This window comes from Stenella coeruleoalba, assembly GCF_951394435.1.
Source record: "Stenella coeruleoalba genome assembly, chromosome: 19".
NCBI classification, from domain to species: domain Eukaryota; kingdom Metazoa; phylum Chordata; class Mammalia; order Artiodactyla; family Delphinidae; genus Stenella; species Stenella coeruleoalba.
In genome coordinates, this window is record NC_137165.1 from 44,302,033 (window position 1) to 44,318,810 (window position 16,778).

Sequence of the window (16,778 nt, forward strand, 5' to 3'; positions counted from 1 at the left end):
ATCTGAACTCTTCCTCCTCAGAGCTGAAGTCTGAGACACATTCTTCCTCCCTTTGGCCACACGGCTGACAAGAAGAGTTGCTGACCAGCAAAATGAGCACCAGTTGGGTGGCGGGAGGGGAACACACCTTACAATTATTCGAAAATGTTGCGTATATATGTCCATGCCATTCTCTCACTTTGTCACAGCAGCTCGGTGGTTTGTGACCACCTAGAGGGGTGGGATAGGAAGGGTGCGAGGGAGGGAGACGCAAGAGGGAAGAGATATGGGAACATATGTATATGTATAACTGATTTACTTTGTTATAAAACAGAAACTAACACACCATTGTAAAGCAAATATATTCCAATAAAGATGTTAAAAAACTAAAAAACAATAAAATAAAATGTTTGCCATTTCCTCCAAACTCTCAGTATTCACGTCTCATTATTCATTCAACACTCTGTTATTAGGGGTTACCACTGAATCAGTGATGACTCCAGAACTTCTGGAGGAGGGGTTTGGGGCAGGTGAGCAATTCATTCTGGGAAAGAGAGTCTAAAACCAAGTGAATGGCCCTTTACATTAGCATGGGGAAACTTCCCACATCCCACCTTGTCTCAACAGAGCCATTAATCTAGAAAAAACTACAGTGTCACTTTTCAGAGGTCAACCCTGTGTGCACACATGGAGAAGACACTTCGAATGTTAAAGTCAGCATGTTAAGTAATTTTCTTGAACTACTGTAACTAGCACCCTATTTACTTTCTTCACAGTCCTTTTCATAATCTATTTGATTTTAGTCCTTTTTAATTGTCTGGTACACCTTTAACACCTAAACTCCAAGAGAGAAGGAGCTTCGTCTTCTTTCCAGTGCCTAGCACATAATGGTTTCTAAATGGAACTGATTCCAAGATTGGCCTCATTTAGGAATGGATCTGTTGTTATAATCAGGTGTCCAAAATCTTTAGTATCAATACGGAATCCTTTCCTCTCACATTTCACAGGAAGCTAGACTTCTTAAAGCCCAAACATGGATACGTCTGAAGTTTCCTTGACTGATTTAAATTGAATTAAAATAATTATATTGTACAGGAAAAACTTTCAAAATTTTTACATTTTTCAGAACATAACCACCTTTTCTTTCTCTACTTTCTTCCCTTCAGAACAAACTTTGCAACATTGGGGTGAGTTAAATCATCAGAAATCTAGCCCCAAATTCAGCTCTCAATGACATGAAACACATTTTTTGCTCCTTTTTAATAAAAATCCTATACGCAGTACATTAATGTTTTCTTTTAGAAATTACGTTGACAACTTAATCCCTAATTTGAGGCATTCATATAATTGGTTTACAGTAAGGTTCTTCGGCAAAATATTTAACACAGGATATATATGAGATGCTGAGAGCTGGGTAATATACCTTACTTGAAAGGCATGAGTAGTTTTTTTTGCATTACGCGGGCCTCTCACTGTTGTGGCCTTTCCCGTTGCGGAGCACAGGCTCCGGACGCACAGGCTCAGTGGCCATGGCTCACGGGCCCAGCCACTCCACGGCATGTGGGATCTTCCCAGACCGGGGCACGAACCTGCGTCCCCTGCGTCGGAAGGCGGACTCTCAACCACTGTGCCACCAGGGAAGCCCGGCATGAATAGTTTTTAAACACTGTAGCATAATCACACTTAAGGCCATCGTTACTTTGTTCCCAAATCCCTGCAATTCTATTTGAGGGGAGTTCTAAAAGGCCTGTGTCTTCTCCTGTGTCCACAACTGTAGACGTACACTGATGGCCCTCAATCCTGCTCTCCAAACTTCAAATAAGGGGCCAGAGACAAGGCTCGGGACTTGGAAAAGTCCTAGAAATTCCCTGCCTCAAAAGCAGTTTCAGAGTTTCACCTTTTCCTGAGGATGACAGAGCTGAGTAGACATGCCAAAGTCTTCCAAATCCTGCTGGGTGCTTTGAATTACGGCTACACTGGCTGTGTACCCCTTGAGTTTTTATCTCCACATACTTGAATGAAATCCTGTAGCTCCTCTTCGGTTCTAGCATCTGTGGCCTCTTCACAGGGTCTATATGCCACAGCTACTTTACCACTTTCTGACATAAAGCTAACAAGGATCAATTCACAAGGTTTCTTGTTCTAAAACTTCCTGTATACAATGGTAGCACCCAATAATTAGACATTCTTTTGACTTCCAAAAGCAGAAAATAAGAGCATTTTCCTAGAAGTTCCCTCATCTGACACTTCCGTTTTTATCATAATTACTTGTGAAAAAATATATAACAAGTATCAACTTTGGTTCAAAAACCTTTATGATCTTACAAATAAGAACTAAGGAATAATGACATAGGAATTAAAAGCTGTAGAAACAAAAATGTTCAATCACAATACAATGAAATAGGAAGGCATTAGTGGGGGTCAAAGTGAGTTCAAACCTGGGATAGATACCACTGGACTATAATAGATACTTCATGTTAGAAGCAAGGCAAGTGCCTAGTCCTTGGGACCAAAATTCTACCAGATACAATGAACAAAGCTTTGGAGACAGAGACAGAAAGCATTTGAACCCTCTACTGGCAGAAACTGGCCCATGTACCCTTTGGACAATACTGCTTTCCTCAAGGCAAGCTAGAGCCACCAGGCTTTTTGGTCTAAGGAGTTTTGAGTACATATAAGGAATACCTTGGCATATTAGGGACAAACAACCCAGACATTTAGTTTGGTTCTTAAAGGTTGTTACCCAGAGTTGACAGCTGGTGGAGATTCAGCCTGATGACCAGGGAAGTCAAACTTCATTGGAAGGACTGCCCAGGCAGAAAGGCCAAGACCAATGCAGGGTCAACTCTTACAAGCAAATAAGGTCTCTGAAACTTAGCTAGGATTTCTCAGTCTCTAAGCCTGCAGCGCTGTGAAGCAGGGGAGCAATTCTGTTCCGGGAATCTACTAATCATAGAGTTTCCTTTGGGCACAGCCTGTGACATTCTCACTGCTGTATAACTCGATAGGGAACACAATCAACGCTATTCAGTAGCATGACCACTTTCAAGGCTCACAGAAACGTATCCGATAATTATATAAGAATCATATTCACCCAATATATCAGAAATGAAAGCTGAAATTAAACTGATTCCAAAAACATAATCTAATAAACTGTTCAACAAGAAAACAACAATGATAATAGTCCATATATTTTGTCTACTTACTATGTTTCATCATAGTTCTAAGCTTTTTACATTCATCATCTCATTTACTCTTACAATATCCCCCATTAGGTGGTAAGCTGAATTACTAACCCTAGTTGCAGATAAAGAAATTGCAGCTTAGAGATATTAAACACCTTCAAATTTCTCTGGCTAGAAAAACCTAAAATTGCAACAACAACAACAAATAAATCTAAGAGACAAAGTTAGGACTCAAACACAGGTGTCAAAGGCTTATAATCACTACACTATTCTGTATGATAAGCAAGCAATTGAGGAAGAACTGGACCAAACACTTTCTGTATGAACTGAGGCAAGTCATTCTACATCTAAACACTGGGGACAATAATATTCACTGTCGTTTTTCTCATAAATGCCACAAAGAACAAATTTAAGACTGCTGCTGTGAAAGCATCTGGTGAATGAAAGAATAGGTAATGTTTTAGATAACCATTATTTTCATCCAATTCACTTGTTTTGTTTTTTTTTGCAGTATGCGGGCCTCTCACTGTTCTGGCCTCTCCCATTGCGGAGCACAGGCTCCGGACGCACAGGCTCAGCAGCCATGGCTCACGGGCCCAGCCGCTCCGCGGCATGTGGGATCTTCCTAGACCGGGGCACGAACCCGCATCCCCTGCATCGGCAGGCGGACTCTCAACCACTGCGCCACCGGGGAAGTCCCATCTAACTAACTTTTCAAATAAGTTTATTTGCTCACTGAAACTGAAGTACTTCAAGGACAATCAGAAAGGTCTTACCTAAAACCACAATCAGCAGTTTCTGGAATGCATCTGTCATAGCCTTCTGAATAGCAAGCTTCTGGGTTACCTTCCTTTTCATAAGGAATGATAATGACCCTAAATCCAACCAAAACAGATGAATTTAAAATGCCTGTCTGAATAACTGATTTCTAGGTAATGTGTTTAAAACTAAAAATGCATCTGTGATTCTTAGATCATTATCTTAGTGATCAAGGGCAGGCACTACAGTGGGGTGCGGTTGAATGTCTCTGCTGTAGGTATACCCTGGCTTGGCACATTTTTACTGCTCAGATCTATTCTGGAAGTTCCTAAAATACTCGATGGGAAATGCAAACCAAGAACGTGGCACAAATCGCATATGACACACAGATTTCAAGTGGACAAGCTGAGGCTACACTGCTACAGACGCTGCTCTCCTGTGCGTGAAGGGCTGGATTCATACAGTGAGATAGATTTGGTGGTAGTGCAGATGATCTGGCCTCTCCTCAAGCATCACCCACTCAGGTGGAGGGTGTAGCCTCCTCCACTCTATTCGCTAACAGCCCTGCCTCTAACTTAAAACCCTAAGCCCAAGTGCCATGGATTCTAGGAAAAAACTCAGTACCAATCGGAATCCCCTTTCTAGGGATCTATATTTACTTTTTCCGCTCAGGCCCTTCTATGGGAGCAAAGGACTGAACATTTACACAAGAGTTTATTTCAATCTTTAGACAATGGTTTTGTTGGGATAACTGGAGGCCAGAAGACATCTGTATTTGAGGGACTATTTTAGCACATAACAAATTATTAACCAAAAAAAACCACAAAAACTAACTAATTTTCCCTCCTCCTAAGCTTCTTGGCAGGCAGTCAGTTCTAAAATTCTAAAGTTTAAGGTGCTGTCAGGTATTGCCTAAGATAAAAACCTATATTGTCAGGCAGAAAAATTCTGCCCAGGGCTTTAGTTGCTTAGAAAAGGTGATGATGTATCTGAAAAGTTGAGTTTCAGAAAGAAAGGAAAAAAGAGAAATCCCACTCCCTCACCTCCCCATACACACACATACTGGAAAACAGACCTTCCTCCAACTTATCCAAAGGTTCCTCAGCCATGCCAACTCCAGGACTCCTGCACTCGTGGGAGGGCAACACCACCTCTAAAGCACAGAAGAACTTGAGGCTTTGCTTCTGAAGTGGTGTCACAATATCTTCCTTTTCCCTTTCTTCAAGGTTAGAAAGATCCTGAAGCTGTTAGGATTTTGAATTAAAGGCTAGACTTCAAAATATCCTGTTGTTAGAAATAAAAACTAAACTCCAGCAACCCCAGGTAATAGTTTAGGTATGCTATAGCTTCAAAATCAAGTGAGACTTGCAAATGAATGATTCGATATGGTCAACTATTTTTTATTATACACCATGCAAATACTGGAGAAAATTATGGACACCACCATCCAAGTCATTGAGATTATCACTAATTCTAGGTGGCAGGCCAATGCTCAGATACTTCCATGTGGAAGCCTCTCACATCTCCTCCCCATAGCCCTGTTCTATTCTTCCCTCTAAAGTCTAGGAGTTCAATGTTGAAAGGAGTCTGGTTAGTCAAAGAAAGTCTACAGAGTTTACCTTGATGATCCTTTTTGACCACCCATTGAAACCAAAGTAGTAATTTCCCAATTCTTGGCATCTGGAGCTGTTTAGGGCAGGCGTATTATGTTGAACCGCCTTATGACTGGTGCCGAGACGAACCTAAAGACATAAAAGACCTAAAAATATCACAACCCTACATAGAGGCTTATTTTGGATATACCTGAGATTTATCAATACCAATTTCATAGAGGGGCTGTGCAGATTAAGTAGCACATTTTAGGCAATGAGTTCACAGTGAGCCCTAAATAAATGTTATTTATTATTTTTAGGTCAGTACTTTTCTGCATCATTTCCAGGGCCCCTGATTAACCGGAAGGTTCCCTGACGGCTGGTGGTGAAAGTGATGATGAAAGCAACCAAGGAAGCCCAGCAGAAGCCTATTATGGGGCTGGAGGTAAGCAAAGGAAGTGAACTGTTTTAGTCGTCTCATCCTGTAGCTCCTGCTCGAGAATATGAGCTGAAGAGGAGATAAGATGGACCTGCCACTGAATTAGGACCTTAATCTGTAGCACCCCCTCCCCAAGTTACTAACCCCTGTTAGAAGAGGGAATACGTATACCTCTCTAAATGTAAATAAAGCAACCAAAAGAATTAGAGGTTCATCTGCATTAACAAGCTTCTTTGAGAGTGCAAATATTTCCAGTCTTAACTCTCTCAATAACTTACATATTACTGTGGAGTTTTTACATCACTAGTTCTTTCTTAAATGTCTATTTCCATTTTGAACAGCGTGTAGTATATAAATACAGTCATAAAAATTCAAATAATACAAAGAAAGTCAAAGCATTGTTAATTCTTTGATTTGTTTGTGCATCTTCCCCGTCACTAGTTTATGAGCTCCTTAAGTGCTTGAAGGAACCGTATATTATTCTTTCCTTGTTACCAGAAACAAGCATAGGTCTTGGCATATAATAGGGGAGTGATGGTCTGTTGACTGAGTGAATGAATGAGTACATAAGAAAATGAAATTATTTCCTCCAACTGAAGCTGCCTGCTGGGAAGGAGAAATGAAGACTAATTTTTAAATGTTGAGTGTCGCATGGGAGGCTAGGCCCTGTACGGTGAGTCATAATGGAGCTGTCCTGGACAATTAGGAAGCTTCAGAAGGGCTCCGAGCCCCTGGGTAGTAGAGACAGTTGACATCTGGGATAACCTTGCCACAGTTCTTGCTGGCAAACATATCCCTTCGTGCTACTGAGAAAAACTCAGATACATTAGGCCTTTCCTTCATTTTATTTTAAGATGTTATTATCTTTTCTGTATTTATAAAAAATACAGGGGAAAAAAGATAAGATGTATACCTGCCAATGAATAAAAGAACACATAATTGGAACTTCCCTGCTGGTGCAGTGGTTAAGACTCCATGCTCCCAATGCAGGGGGCCTTGGTTCAATCCCTGGTCAGTGAACTATGTCTCACATGCATGCTGCAACTAAGAGTTCGCACACCACAGTTAAGGAGACTGCGAGCCACAACTAAGGAGCCTGCCTGCTGCAACTAAGACCCGGTGCAACCAAGTAAATAAATAAATAAAATTTTAAAAGAACGCATAATTAAAGTAGTAACTATTTCGGGCGTGTGGGCAGTAAACTAAGGCTCTGCATTAAATAAGGAAATCTAATACGAATGCCCTTTCCTCTCAACTCTACAGTGACTTGTAGAACATTCTATCAGTCCCTAGCTTTATGCTGTGAAAATCTCAGAACCTAAGCTTATGCAATAGTCTTAATGTCCAATATGAGAAAAGAACTCATTACTCACAACTGACACCAAGTAACTGTTTCATAATCTTTCCAGGACCATCTGTAATATCTGAGTGGTTATGTGAAATGGTCGCAGGGTGTGCAAACAAAAGAATGCCTGACACAAAATCATTTCAATCCCAGGGAGTACACGATTGAAGAGGGTGTTAAACAGGGTACAGAAGTGGGAGGTAGTGTACCTGGAGTCACATCTGAGGAGAGTTCTCAGATTCAATAAAGGTGAACTCAGTGAGTAAAGAAATATGGGTGAGAACAGGCAGCAAGGTCAGTAGGAAGTAGCCAGAGCGAGAAACCAATCAGAGAAGACACACAATTATAAAGGGAAAGGTCTGGAAATCTAAGCCTCACTCACTTATTCAGAGGAATTGAAAAGGTCCTTGAAAAAGGAATGGTGGCTGAATGGAGGCACATAATGAAATGTTAATTCTGGGCAAGTAAGATTGGATGGCATGTTAATATGGAATAAGGTTTCTACAATGCATGAGAGAATATTTTAACCATTTTCTGGAATGTGAAGGGAGTTCTGAATAGGCAGTTTGAGAGTGATGATGAAGCCTCCTTTATGTTACATCTGACAAAAGTTCCTCAAGCTCCGGACTTCGCTGGTGGCACGGTGGTTAAGAGTCCGCCTGCCAATGCAGGGGACACGGGTTCGATCCCTCATCCGGGAAGATCCCACATGCCGCAGAGCAACTAAGCCCGTATGCCACAACTACTAAAGCCTGCGTGCCTAGAACCCATGCTCCGCAACAAGAGAAGCCATCGCGATGAGAAGCCCACACACCACAAGGAACAGGAATCCCCCGCTCGCTGCAACTAGAGAAAGCCAGCGCGCAGCAACAAGACCCAACGCAGCCAAAAATAAATAAATTAATTAATTAATTCATGAAAAAGTTTGTCAACCTCACACATTTGAAATCCACATAAAAGTAAATATAAGGAAGACTCTTGTGAAGATTTCTTAAATTAAGGGGCAGCATAAAATGACATGGGGTTTAACATCAGTTAAGTTTGGGTTTGGCCTCTAGTTTCCACCTTTACTGTCATGAACCTTAAGTAAGTCACTTAACCATCCTGATTTCGAGTTTCTTCATCTAAAAAAAAGAAAGAAAGATCTGGGGAACTGGGGGATCACTGGAGCAGTGAATCTGAGAGCATTCTGTACACCACAGTGCTGTACAAACGCTGGCCTTTCCCCCCCCGACCCCGCCCCCGCCGCTGGGATCTTAGTTCCCGGACCAGGGATTGAACCCGGGCCCTCAGCAGTGAAAGTGCAGAGTCCTAACACTGGACCGCCAGGGAATTCCCGATGGCCTATTAGTTTTAAATTCAGCACTTCATCCCAGTAGAGCGAGGAATTCCACATTTGGACCCACCTTCACTGGAGATGTCTGGAAAAGCTGCTTCCGGTCGCATGCCTTTTGGGCTCTGTGGGCATCCCTTGCTGAATAAAACTTGATGATGCCATAGAACCCAGGACCGGCCACTGCTGCGTTTGGGAAGACTCGGACCGAATACAGAAGGCCAAACTGGGAGAAGACTGAACACAGAATGCTGTAGGGTGGTCCCATGCTAAGTAAGTGCAGGAAATTTCACGCCCAGGAAAACAAACCGCCCATTCCCTTATATTCCCCCAGCCCTTCGCCACAGGCAACTGTGGTGAGCCGGCAACTCCAAACACTTCTCATTTTATGAACAAGTTTCCCTCTGAAATCCTAAGCTTCGAGAAGCATTAGGAGGCAATGCCGTCTGTTGGGAACTATCTCTCAAAAATCTCTGGGGGCGAGCTGACTGCTCAGGTCGGCTCTAGAACTAAGATTCCTCTCAGCGGAGACCACAGGCAGATGAGGTGCTGAAGCAGTACCCCGGGGCGCCCAGTTACTGGGGCGCGGGGCGGCTTCCTCCACCCCTCCCTCCGCCCCGGCTCGGCTCACTTGCAAGGCCTCGGCCGTGGGTCCAGAGCTCGGCTCCCACACCAGCAAGGTTTTGTCACCCGCGACGGGAACCGCAAAAGGTACCAACTCCACCATTCTACCGTTACCGCGCGTGCGCGGCTCGGGGCGCAAGCGGACTGCGCCTGCGCACGCGCGCCCGCGCTTTTTCAAAAATGGGAGCCTGAGGGGCGGAGCCAGCTCGGTGGGAGTGGGACGGGGGCGGTGCTCGGACCTCTCCCTCGCCCCTCCCACTCCGGGCTTGCCTCTGCCTCTAGTTCCCCTTCCGCAACCCGCGCGCCCAGAAGTTTTGAAGTTTAGCGTTTCTATTCAAGTGTATTTTTAGCGTAGAGTCCAAAGTGTGAGTTTACAGGATCGAATGGTGCGGACATCTTTACAGCAGCTGGCTTCATCTTCAAACTCCCAGAGAAGACTAGAGTACTAAGTAGTTAGCGCTAACTATCCACTGAACTTTAAAAACTTAGATTTCCCGACTCTGTGTGAGAAATGACCACCAAAGATGCAATCCTTCGACTTGAGTGTTTGCATGAGTCTTAAATAGGCAAATCAAGGCATAACATTAAAGCCATCAACAGTCTAGTATGAAATTCTTAAAAAGCTGGTTTCTAGCCCATTTTCCTAAAGTACCACCAAATCATCCAGCACATTTCTGCATCCCCACCACGACTTTCTCCACCTCAATATAGCAGACACTTAGCCCCACCCATTACCTACTTCTGAGCTCTTTTACTTCAAGAATTGGTGACTTTGGAGGAATTACTTAGATCTTGATACTGTTTCAAACCAATAATTATAGATTTATTATCCATATCATTATCCATTGCGTTCATTGTATGTATCCATTTATTCATTGTATCCATTATCTGTGTATGGAGAAGATCCCCATAATCTTCTCCAGATAGATTATGAACACCTCATGAACAATATTTACAGATTTATCACCCTTTTTCTAGTACTTAGCACACTCATACTCTATTATGTACTCAAATATACCTGGGATTAATCACGACTAAATTAACACATTCTTTGCACAAGGAATGCTTTAATAATTCCAAAAATATAGAAAATTCTTCATCGTGGTCTTCTTGGTTTGCAAATGACAGTCAGGAACCAGGGGCCTGGGCCTGGATAGGAACAAGGAGGAAGCCCTAGAAAACTATTTATTCCTGGGGCTTTGGTCAGTTTTATTTGTAAATGGGAAAGGAAGAAAATAACATGAGGTGGAGGCAAGAGGAAGAAGAAATGAAGAATTCCCAAGTGAGGAGAGGAGTTCTGGAATGACTCCACCACAGGCCTGCTCCCTGTCTCATGCCAGGTGGCATCCTGTCATCCAGTAGGACAGTGGCCGGTCTGCACAGTGCAACCTCCATTTTACCCTGTGGAGAGAAAGAAGATTGGTTCTTCTTTTTTATTAAGAATCAATTTTATTTATTTTTGGTTGCGTTGGGTCTTCGTTGCTGCACACGGGCTTTCTCTAGTTGCGGTGAGCGGGGACTACTCTTTGTTGCAGTGCGCGGGCTTCTTATTGCGGTGGCTTCTCTTGTTGCGGAGCACAGGCTCCAGGCATGTGGGCTCAATAGTTGTGGCACATGGGCTTTGTTGCTCCACGGCATGTGGGATCTTCCCGGACCAGGGTTCGAACCCGTGTCCCCTGCATTAGCAGGCGGATTCTTAACCAATGAGCCACCAGGGAAGCCCAGCAACACTTTTTATAGAAAATGTTGCTGCCAATTATGTAGAGAGGGCCCGTGGCAGCCGTGTTTATGTTGCTTAATTTCTTCCATGCCTGTAGCTGAATGAATGGAGCTGGGACACAGGGTCCAAGCTGAACCCATCAGATCCTCCCTGCCAGGCACTTGGACTGGGACTGAGCCTAGCTAGTCTCTATGGTCGCTTAGGACATTAGCCCATAGATTCAGGGCGGACATAGTCTGTCTGGTGGACTGTAGAGCAGAGAAAGCTGGTCTGCAGAGGGAGTAATGAAGCCAATGCACAAAGAGAAGCAGAAACCTGCAAAGGAAAGTTTCCAGCCCTGCTTCCACCCTCTTCCTGAGGCCCAGCTGCACCCCTCGTGTGGGCTCAGCAAGACACCTTGTCCTCTCAGAATAAATCTCCCCCAGCTAGCTCAAGTTGCTCTATTCCTGCAACCAAAAGAGTTTTGTTTAATACGGTGTCAGAGGAAGAGCCAGATCCCAGGTCTTCTAAGTCGGAGTTCCAAGCCCTTCCACATCCCACATTTTTCTAGGCTGTAGAAAAGGTCAGGTCCTGGCCTACTGTCCCTTTCTCTGTCACTACATCTTTCTTAAGGCTCCGCCCACTAACTTCGTCCCACCATGGCCTCCTTACCAGTTCTTCATCCCCCCTGTTCCGGACACAATTTTTTTCACACAGTTGATGTTTGAAAGAAGATTGAGGCTCAGCAGTTCTGAAAGGGAGAAAGAGAATACCCGTCAGAGCACAGGGGACAGTCCCGAAGACTGGCTCTCCCTGCAAGGCATGTGCCACCCAGTGGCTGAGAACTTCCGGACGAGGCAAGTCTTCCCCCTCAGAGGCCCATTTGGACATCCGTACAATGGCTGCTGGAGGTTGGGGATGGTTGGGGGGTGGGGCAGGAGGGGCAGGAGGTCTGAGATTTGAGCCTGTTTACTGCCATACTTCCTAATGGATGGTAGTTCACCCCAAGTGTGGAGGATTCTAGGGAAAGGAAATGCCAAAAGAGGCAGCACAGAGACGAAGGAAAAGTCCTGCCTGAGGAGGGAGGCTCTTCAGGTGAAGAGCCCAGGGCCATTAATCAGAATATAAAGGAGGAGATGGGGGACACAATCACGGACCTGTGGAGCCTCCTGGATTAGCCCTGAGGTGGGAGTTTGCACTTGGCCTTCGGTCAGACCATTAGCCAAAGGCAGCTCTACTTGGTGGTGAGAGCTGAGCCTTCAGGGCCACCAGTTGGGCATTCAGCACTGGTTCTATGAGCCTCAGTTTGCTCACCAATAAAGTGGGGATCATACTAGTTTCTACTGCACGGCAAGTTGGATGAAATGAGCTATGTATGTAAAGTACTGAGTATATAATACGCTCTCAGTAAATGCTGTCTGCTGCACTGCTCTACTGCTACTGCCTGTGCAGAGCTTCTCTGGACCCTGCTAGCACACTGCAGAACCTCCTATAGGCATTTAGGGACACGAGTCAACCCTCTGCTCAGTAAAGGGATTCCCTGATTCCTTGAACCAATCCTCTGGGGTTGTTTCCAGGCTGTGTGTGGGAAGGTTGGTCCCGTGAGCAGAGCCTGGTCATCTCTCTCACCTCTCCCACCCTGGGGCCCTGGCCAGACCTTGACAGTCCACTTGGCAAATGTTTTCCGTGTGACTCTTGTCATCATTGCACCAGTAGTGGCTGTTGATCTGGAAGATGCCATAGTCAAAGCTGCCATCTGTATTTTCATTTACCTTTGTTATGTTGAAGTGACTTTCCACGAAAGCCAGGCACAGCCCTTAGAACAGGGAGAAGAGGGTTTTTAGACGGGGGGCCAAGCTGACGGACAAGGAAGACGGAGGAGAAAGGGAGACGAGGAATCAGAAGAAAGGGACAGGCTTCCCTGGTGGTGCAGTGGTTAAGACAACTAAGCCCGTGCGCCACAACTACAGAGCCTGCGCTCTAGAGCCAGCGAGCCACAAGTACTGAAGCCCACGCACTCTAGGGCCCATGCTCCACAACAAGAGAAGCCACCGCAATGAGAAGCCTGCACAACTCAACGAAGAGTAACTCCCGCTCGCCACAACTAGAGAAAGCCTGCGCGCAGCAACAAAGACCCAACACAGCCAATAATTAATTAATTAATTTTTTTTTAAAAAAAAAAGAAGAAAAGAACAAAGCCTAAGAGGCTAGATGGGGCTAGTGGGCCAGAAACACCCATTAGCTTCTCCTCTCATTCTTCAGTCCATCCACCCATCAGTACAACCACTCATCCGTCCATCTGTCCATGCATGATTTCTGCACTTAATGATCACCTACTGCGTGCCAGAAACTGTGCAAAACCCAGTGAGGGACCTTTAGCTGGCTCAAATGCAGAGGTTGCCTTCAAGGTGCCTATAGAATAAGAATGAAGATATGTACCTAAAAAAACCACAAAGCAAGATGAAAGGAGAGAGTGTTATAAGGCAGTCGTGCCTTACAATTCTGGGCAAGAGGGAGCTATCACTACCATGGAGTAGGACGAAACCTTTGCACTGGCTGTTCCCTCCACCTGGAATGCTCTTCCGCCAGATGTTTGGGGGACTAGGTCCTTTATTCCATTCAGCACTGCTCAATGTCACCTCCTCAGAGAGGCCTTCCTTGACTTCCCCCTCTAGAACAGTGTCACCCATCACTCCCCACTGCTTTACTCTTCTGCATAGCATTTATCACCACCAGGAAGCACTTCATATATTTGTGTGTTTCTTTCTTGCTGTCTCTTCCCCTAGAATGTGAACACTATGAGAGAAGGAGCTGTGTTGATATCTGTATCCCCAGCGCCTAAAGTAGTTCCTGGGACATAATAAGTGCTCAGTTAAGAATCATGGAACAAATATCAAATGTTGGGAAAGGCTTCTTGGAGAGGGCTACTTTTTGAACTTGACTTTGAAAAACAAATGAGAGAAAAAGAAAGATGGCCACGGAGGGCATGACCGGGAGAGGAGGAGAAAAGGGGTGTGAGGGTGTGAGGAAACGGCACTCACAGTCGCTCAGGGAGTAGCCCTCAAAGCCATCCAAGTCCTCCTGGTGCAGCACATTGGCCAAGTCACATCGGTTGATGAGGCTGGCTTGATTCATGGCAATGAGACAGCTGACCAAGGAGATGAGTAGCAGGGTCGTCATCCTCAGAGGGGAGGAGACGCAGTGGAGGGTGAGCAGAGGAAGGCCTGCGGGTCCTAGGGTCTCCCAGGAGAGAGAGTCTTCTGGGGAATCTGGAGAGAGCAACCACATGTCCTCGCTTACTCACTGCCCCCCTCCTGGCTGTTTCTCTTTCCCCTCATGTATTATTTTATAAATACATTTTTTGGGGGGGGGTCTCCTGTTGTTTTGTTTCTGTTTTTGTTTTTCCTAGTATAAAATTAACGATGCTGGGGCATGTCAAATAGAAATGAGAGCCAGCTCAAAGGGGTACCCACTGGCCAAATCTGGGACAGCATTTTTCGGGTAACAGCTTTACTGAGATATAATTCACAATATATAATTCACATACCATACACTTAATTCATTTAAAGTATACAATTCAATCATTTTTCACAGAACTGTGCAACCAATCCCACAGTCAACTTTAGAATATTTTCATCAACCCAAAAAGAAACCCCATATCCGTTAGCACTCACTGTCTGTTCCACTTCCCTCCAGCCTCTGGCAACCAATAATCTACCTTCTATCTCTATAGATTTGCATATTCTGAACATTTCATATAAATGAAGTCATACAATATCTGGTCTTCTGTGTTTGACTTCTTTCACTTCACAATGTTTTCAAGGTTTCATCCATCTTGTAGCATGTACCAATATTTCATGCCCTTTCACGGTTGAATAATATGCCATTGTAAGGATATATCACAATATGGTTATGCATTCATCGGTTTGTGGACATTTGAGTTGTTTCTATTTTTTGGCTATTATGAATAATGCTGCTATGAACATTCGTGTACAAGTTTTTGTGTGGACAAATGTTTCCATTCCTTTGGATACATACCAAAGAGGGGAATTACTGGGTCACATGGTGACCTAAAGTTTAAACTTTTGAGGAATTGCTGACTTCCAAAGCGGCTGTACCATTTTACATTCCCATCAGCAATGTATGGAGGTTCCAATTTCTCCACATCCTCACCAACAGAGTTATTAACTGTCTTTTTGACCAAGGCTATCCTAATGGGTGTGAACTGGTATCACGTTATGATTTTGATTTACATTTGCCTCATGGCTAATAATGTTGATCATCTTTTCACATGCTCATTGGCTATTTGTGTAACTTTGGTACAATGTCTTTTCAGAACCTCTGCCCACTTTTTCAGTTGGGTTGTTTGTCTTTTCATTATTGAGTTGTAAGTGCTCTTTATATATTCTGGGTATTAGAACCTTATCAGATACTTGCTTTGCAAATACTTCCTCACATTCTGTGGGTTGCCTTTCACTTTCTTTTCTTTTTCTTTTTTAATAAATTTATTTATTTTTGGCTGCGTTGGGTGTTTGTTGCTGTGCGTGGGCTTTCTCTAGTTGTGGCGAGTGGGGGCTACTGTTGGTTGCAGTGCGTGGGCTTCTCATTGAGGTGGCTTCTCTTGTTGCGGAGCATGGACTCCAGGCACGTGCGCTTCAGTAGTTGTGGCATGTGGGCTCAGTAGTTGTGGCTCACGGGCTCTAGAGCGCAGGCTCAGTAGTTGTGGCATACAGGCTTTTTTTCTCCGTGGCATGTGGGATCTTCCCGGACCAGGGCTCAAGCCCGTGTCCCCTGCACTGGCAGGCAGTTTCTTAACCACTGCACCACCAGGGAAGTCCCGCCTTTCACTTTCTTGATGGTGTTGTTTGAAACACAAAATTTGTAAATTTTGATGAAGACTGATTTATGTATTTTTTTCTTTTGTTGCATATGCTTTTGGTATCATATATGTGAAACCAATGCATAATGGTTTCCAAGGTAATTTGGAACAATTTGACCATCAAAATAAATGATGATAGTGACAGATTATAACCCACTGAATGAGATAGGAATCCATGAGTTCATAACAGTAATAGATAAATAGATACATAATGGGGATTAAAGGGGAGCTCTTCTTGACAAGAAAATGCTGACTGATAAAAGTGTTGGTAGTCATGAAGTTTGAAAATCACCATCTTGAAACCATCCTAAACTGGTTTGAGCAAGAAATAATCATCAATAGATGCTAAATATGAGGGGGTGGGAAGCTTGGTGAAGAGCTGAGTATGTTCATGGTCTTAAAGTATCTCCCCTTGATTGCATGAGAAAAACAGTAACAACACAGTGGAGAAACCAGACAGTATTTTGACCTGGTAATCAAAATTAACACCACCAGTGAGGGACAGAGAGAGATTATGTGCCCCCAGATGTGATACCCTGAGAAGGACACACATCACTCATGCAGCACTCTGGCCAGAGATGCATAACCTGTAGCTAATCTTGAGGAAACAGCAGACAAAGCCAAATGGAGGGAAAATCTACAAGATAACTGGCCTACGTTCTTCAAAATGATCAATGCCATGAAAGCAAAGAATGAGGCTATTTCTATCACTAGGGGTGTGAGTGTGTGTGTGTGTGTGTGTGTGTGTGTGTGTGTGTGTGTGTGTATCTTTCCCATTAAACTAGGTGTATGTTCCTGAGGATTCCTCCATCCACTAGCTTCATGAGTCAGGCAGCTTCTTGGACAACATGGCTACCCTGATGCCTGTCTCCTCACGGATGTTTTATTTTGTCTCCTAAGACTCACTCCATTGCAGCCTGAGCTTGCGACCATTCTTTTGCCTC

The 16,778-nt window shown here is 44.2% G+C and overlaps 2 protein-coding genes across 2 annotated transcripts; both read right to left on the minus strand.

Moving 5' to 3' along the window:
* Positions 1 to 68: 68 nt before the first annotated feature.
* Positions 69 to 9,359, minus strand: LOC307177761 (RAD52 motif-containing protein 1-like; the record flags this gene model as incomplete). The annotated part of the gene is given in 5 exon segments (XM_079905193.1): positions 69 to 210; positions 5,543 to 5,665; positions 8,706 to 8,868; positions 8,870 to 8,883; positions 9,264 to 9,359. Coding segments are annotated over 5 exon segments (432 nt in total). The 3' UTR covers positions 69 to 174.
* A 1,228-nt stretch (positions 9,360 to 10,587) lies between these two features.
* Positions 10,588 to 14,221, minus strand: LYZL6 (lysozyme like 6; the record flags this gene model as incomplete). Its single annotated transcript, XM_079904694.1, has 4 exons — positions 13,997 to 14,221; positions 12,613 to 12,771; positions 11,628 to 11,706; positions 10,588 to 10,657 (listed from the first exon to the last, which is right to left on the minus strand). The coding sequence occupies exons 1-4, from the start codon at positions 14,133 to 14,135 to the stop codon at positions 10,588 to 10,590; spliced, it is 447 nt and encodes a 148-aa protein (XP_079760820.1). The 5' UTR covers positions 14,136 to 14,221.
* Between the last annotated feature and the right edge of the window lie 2,557 nt (positions 14,222 to 16,778).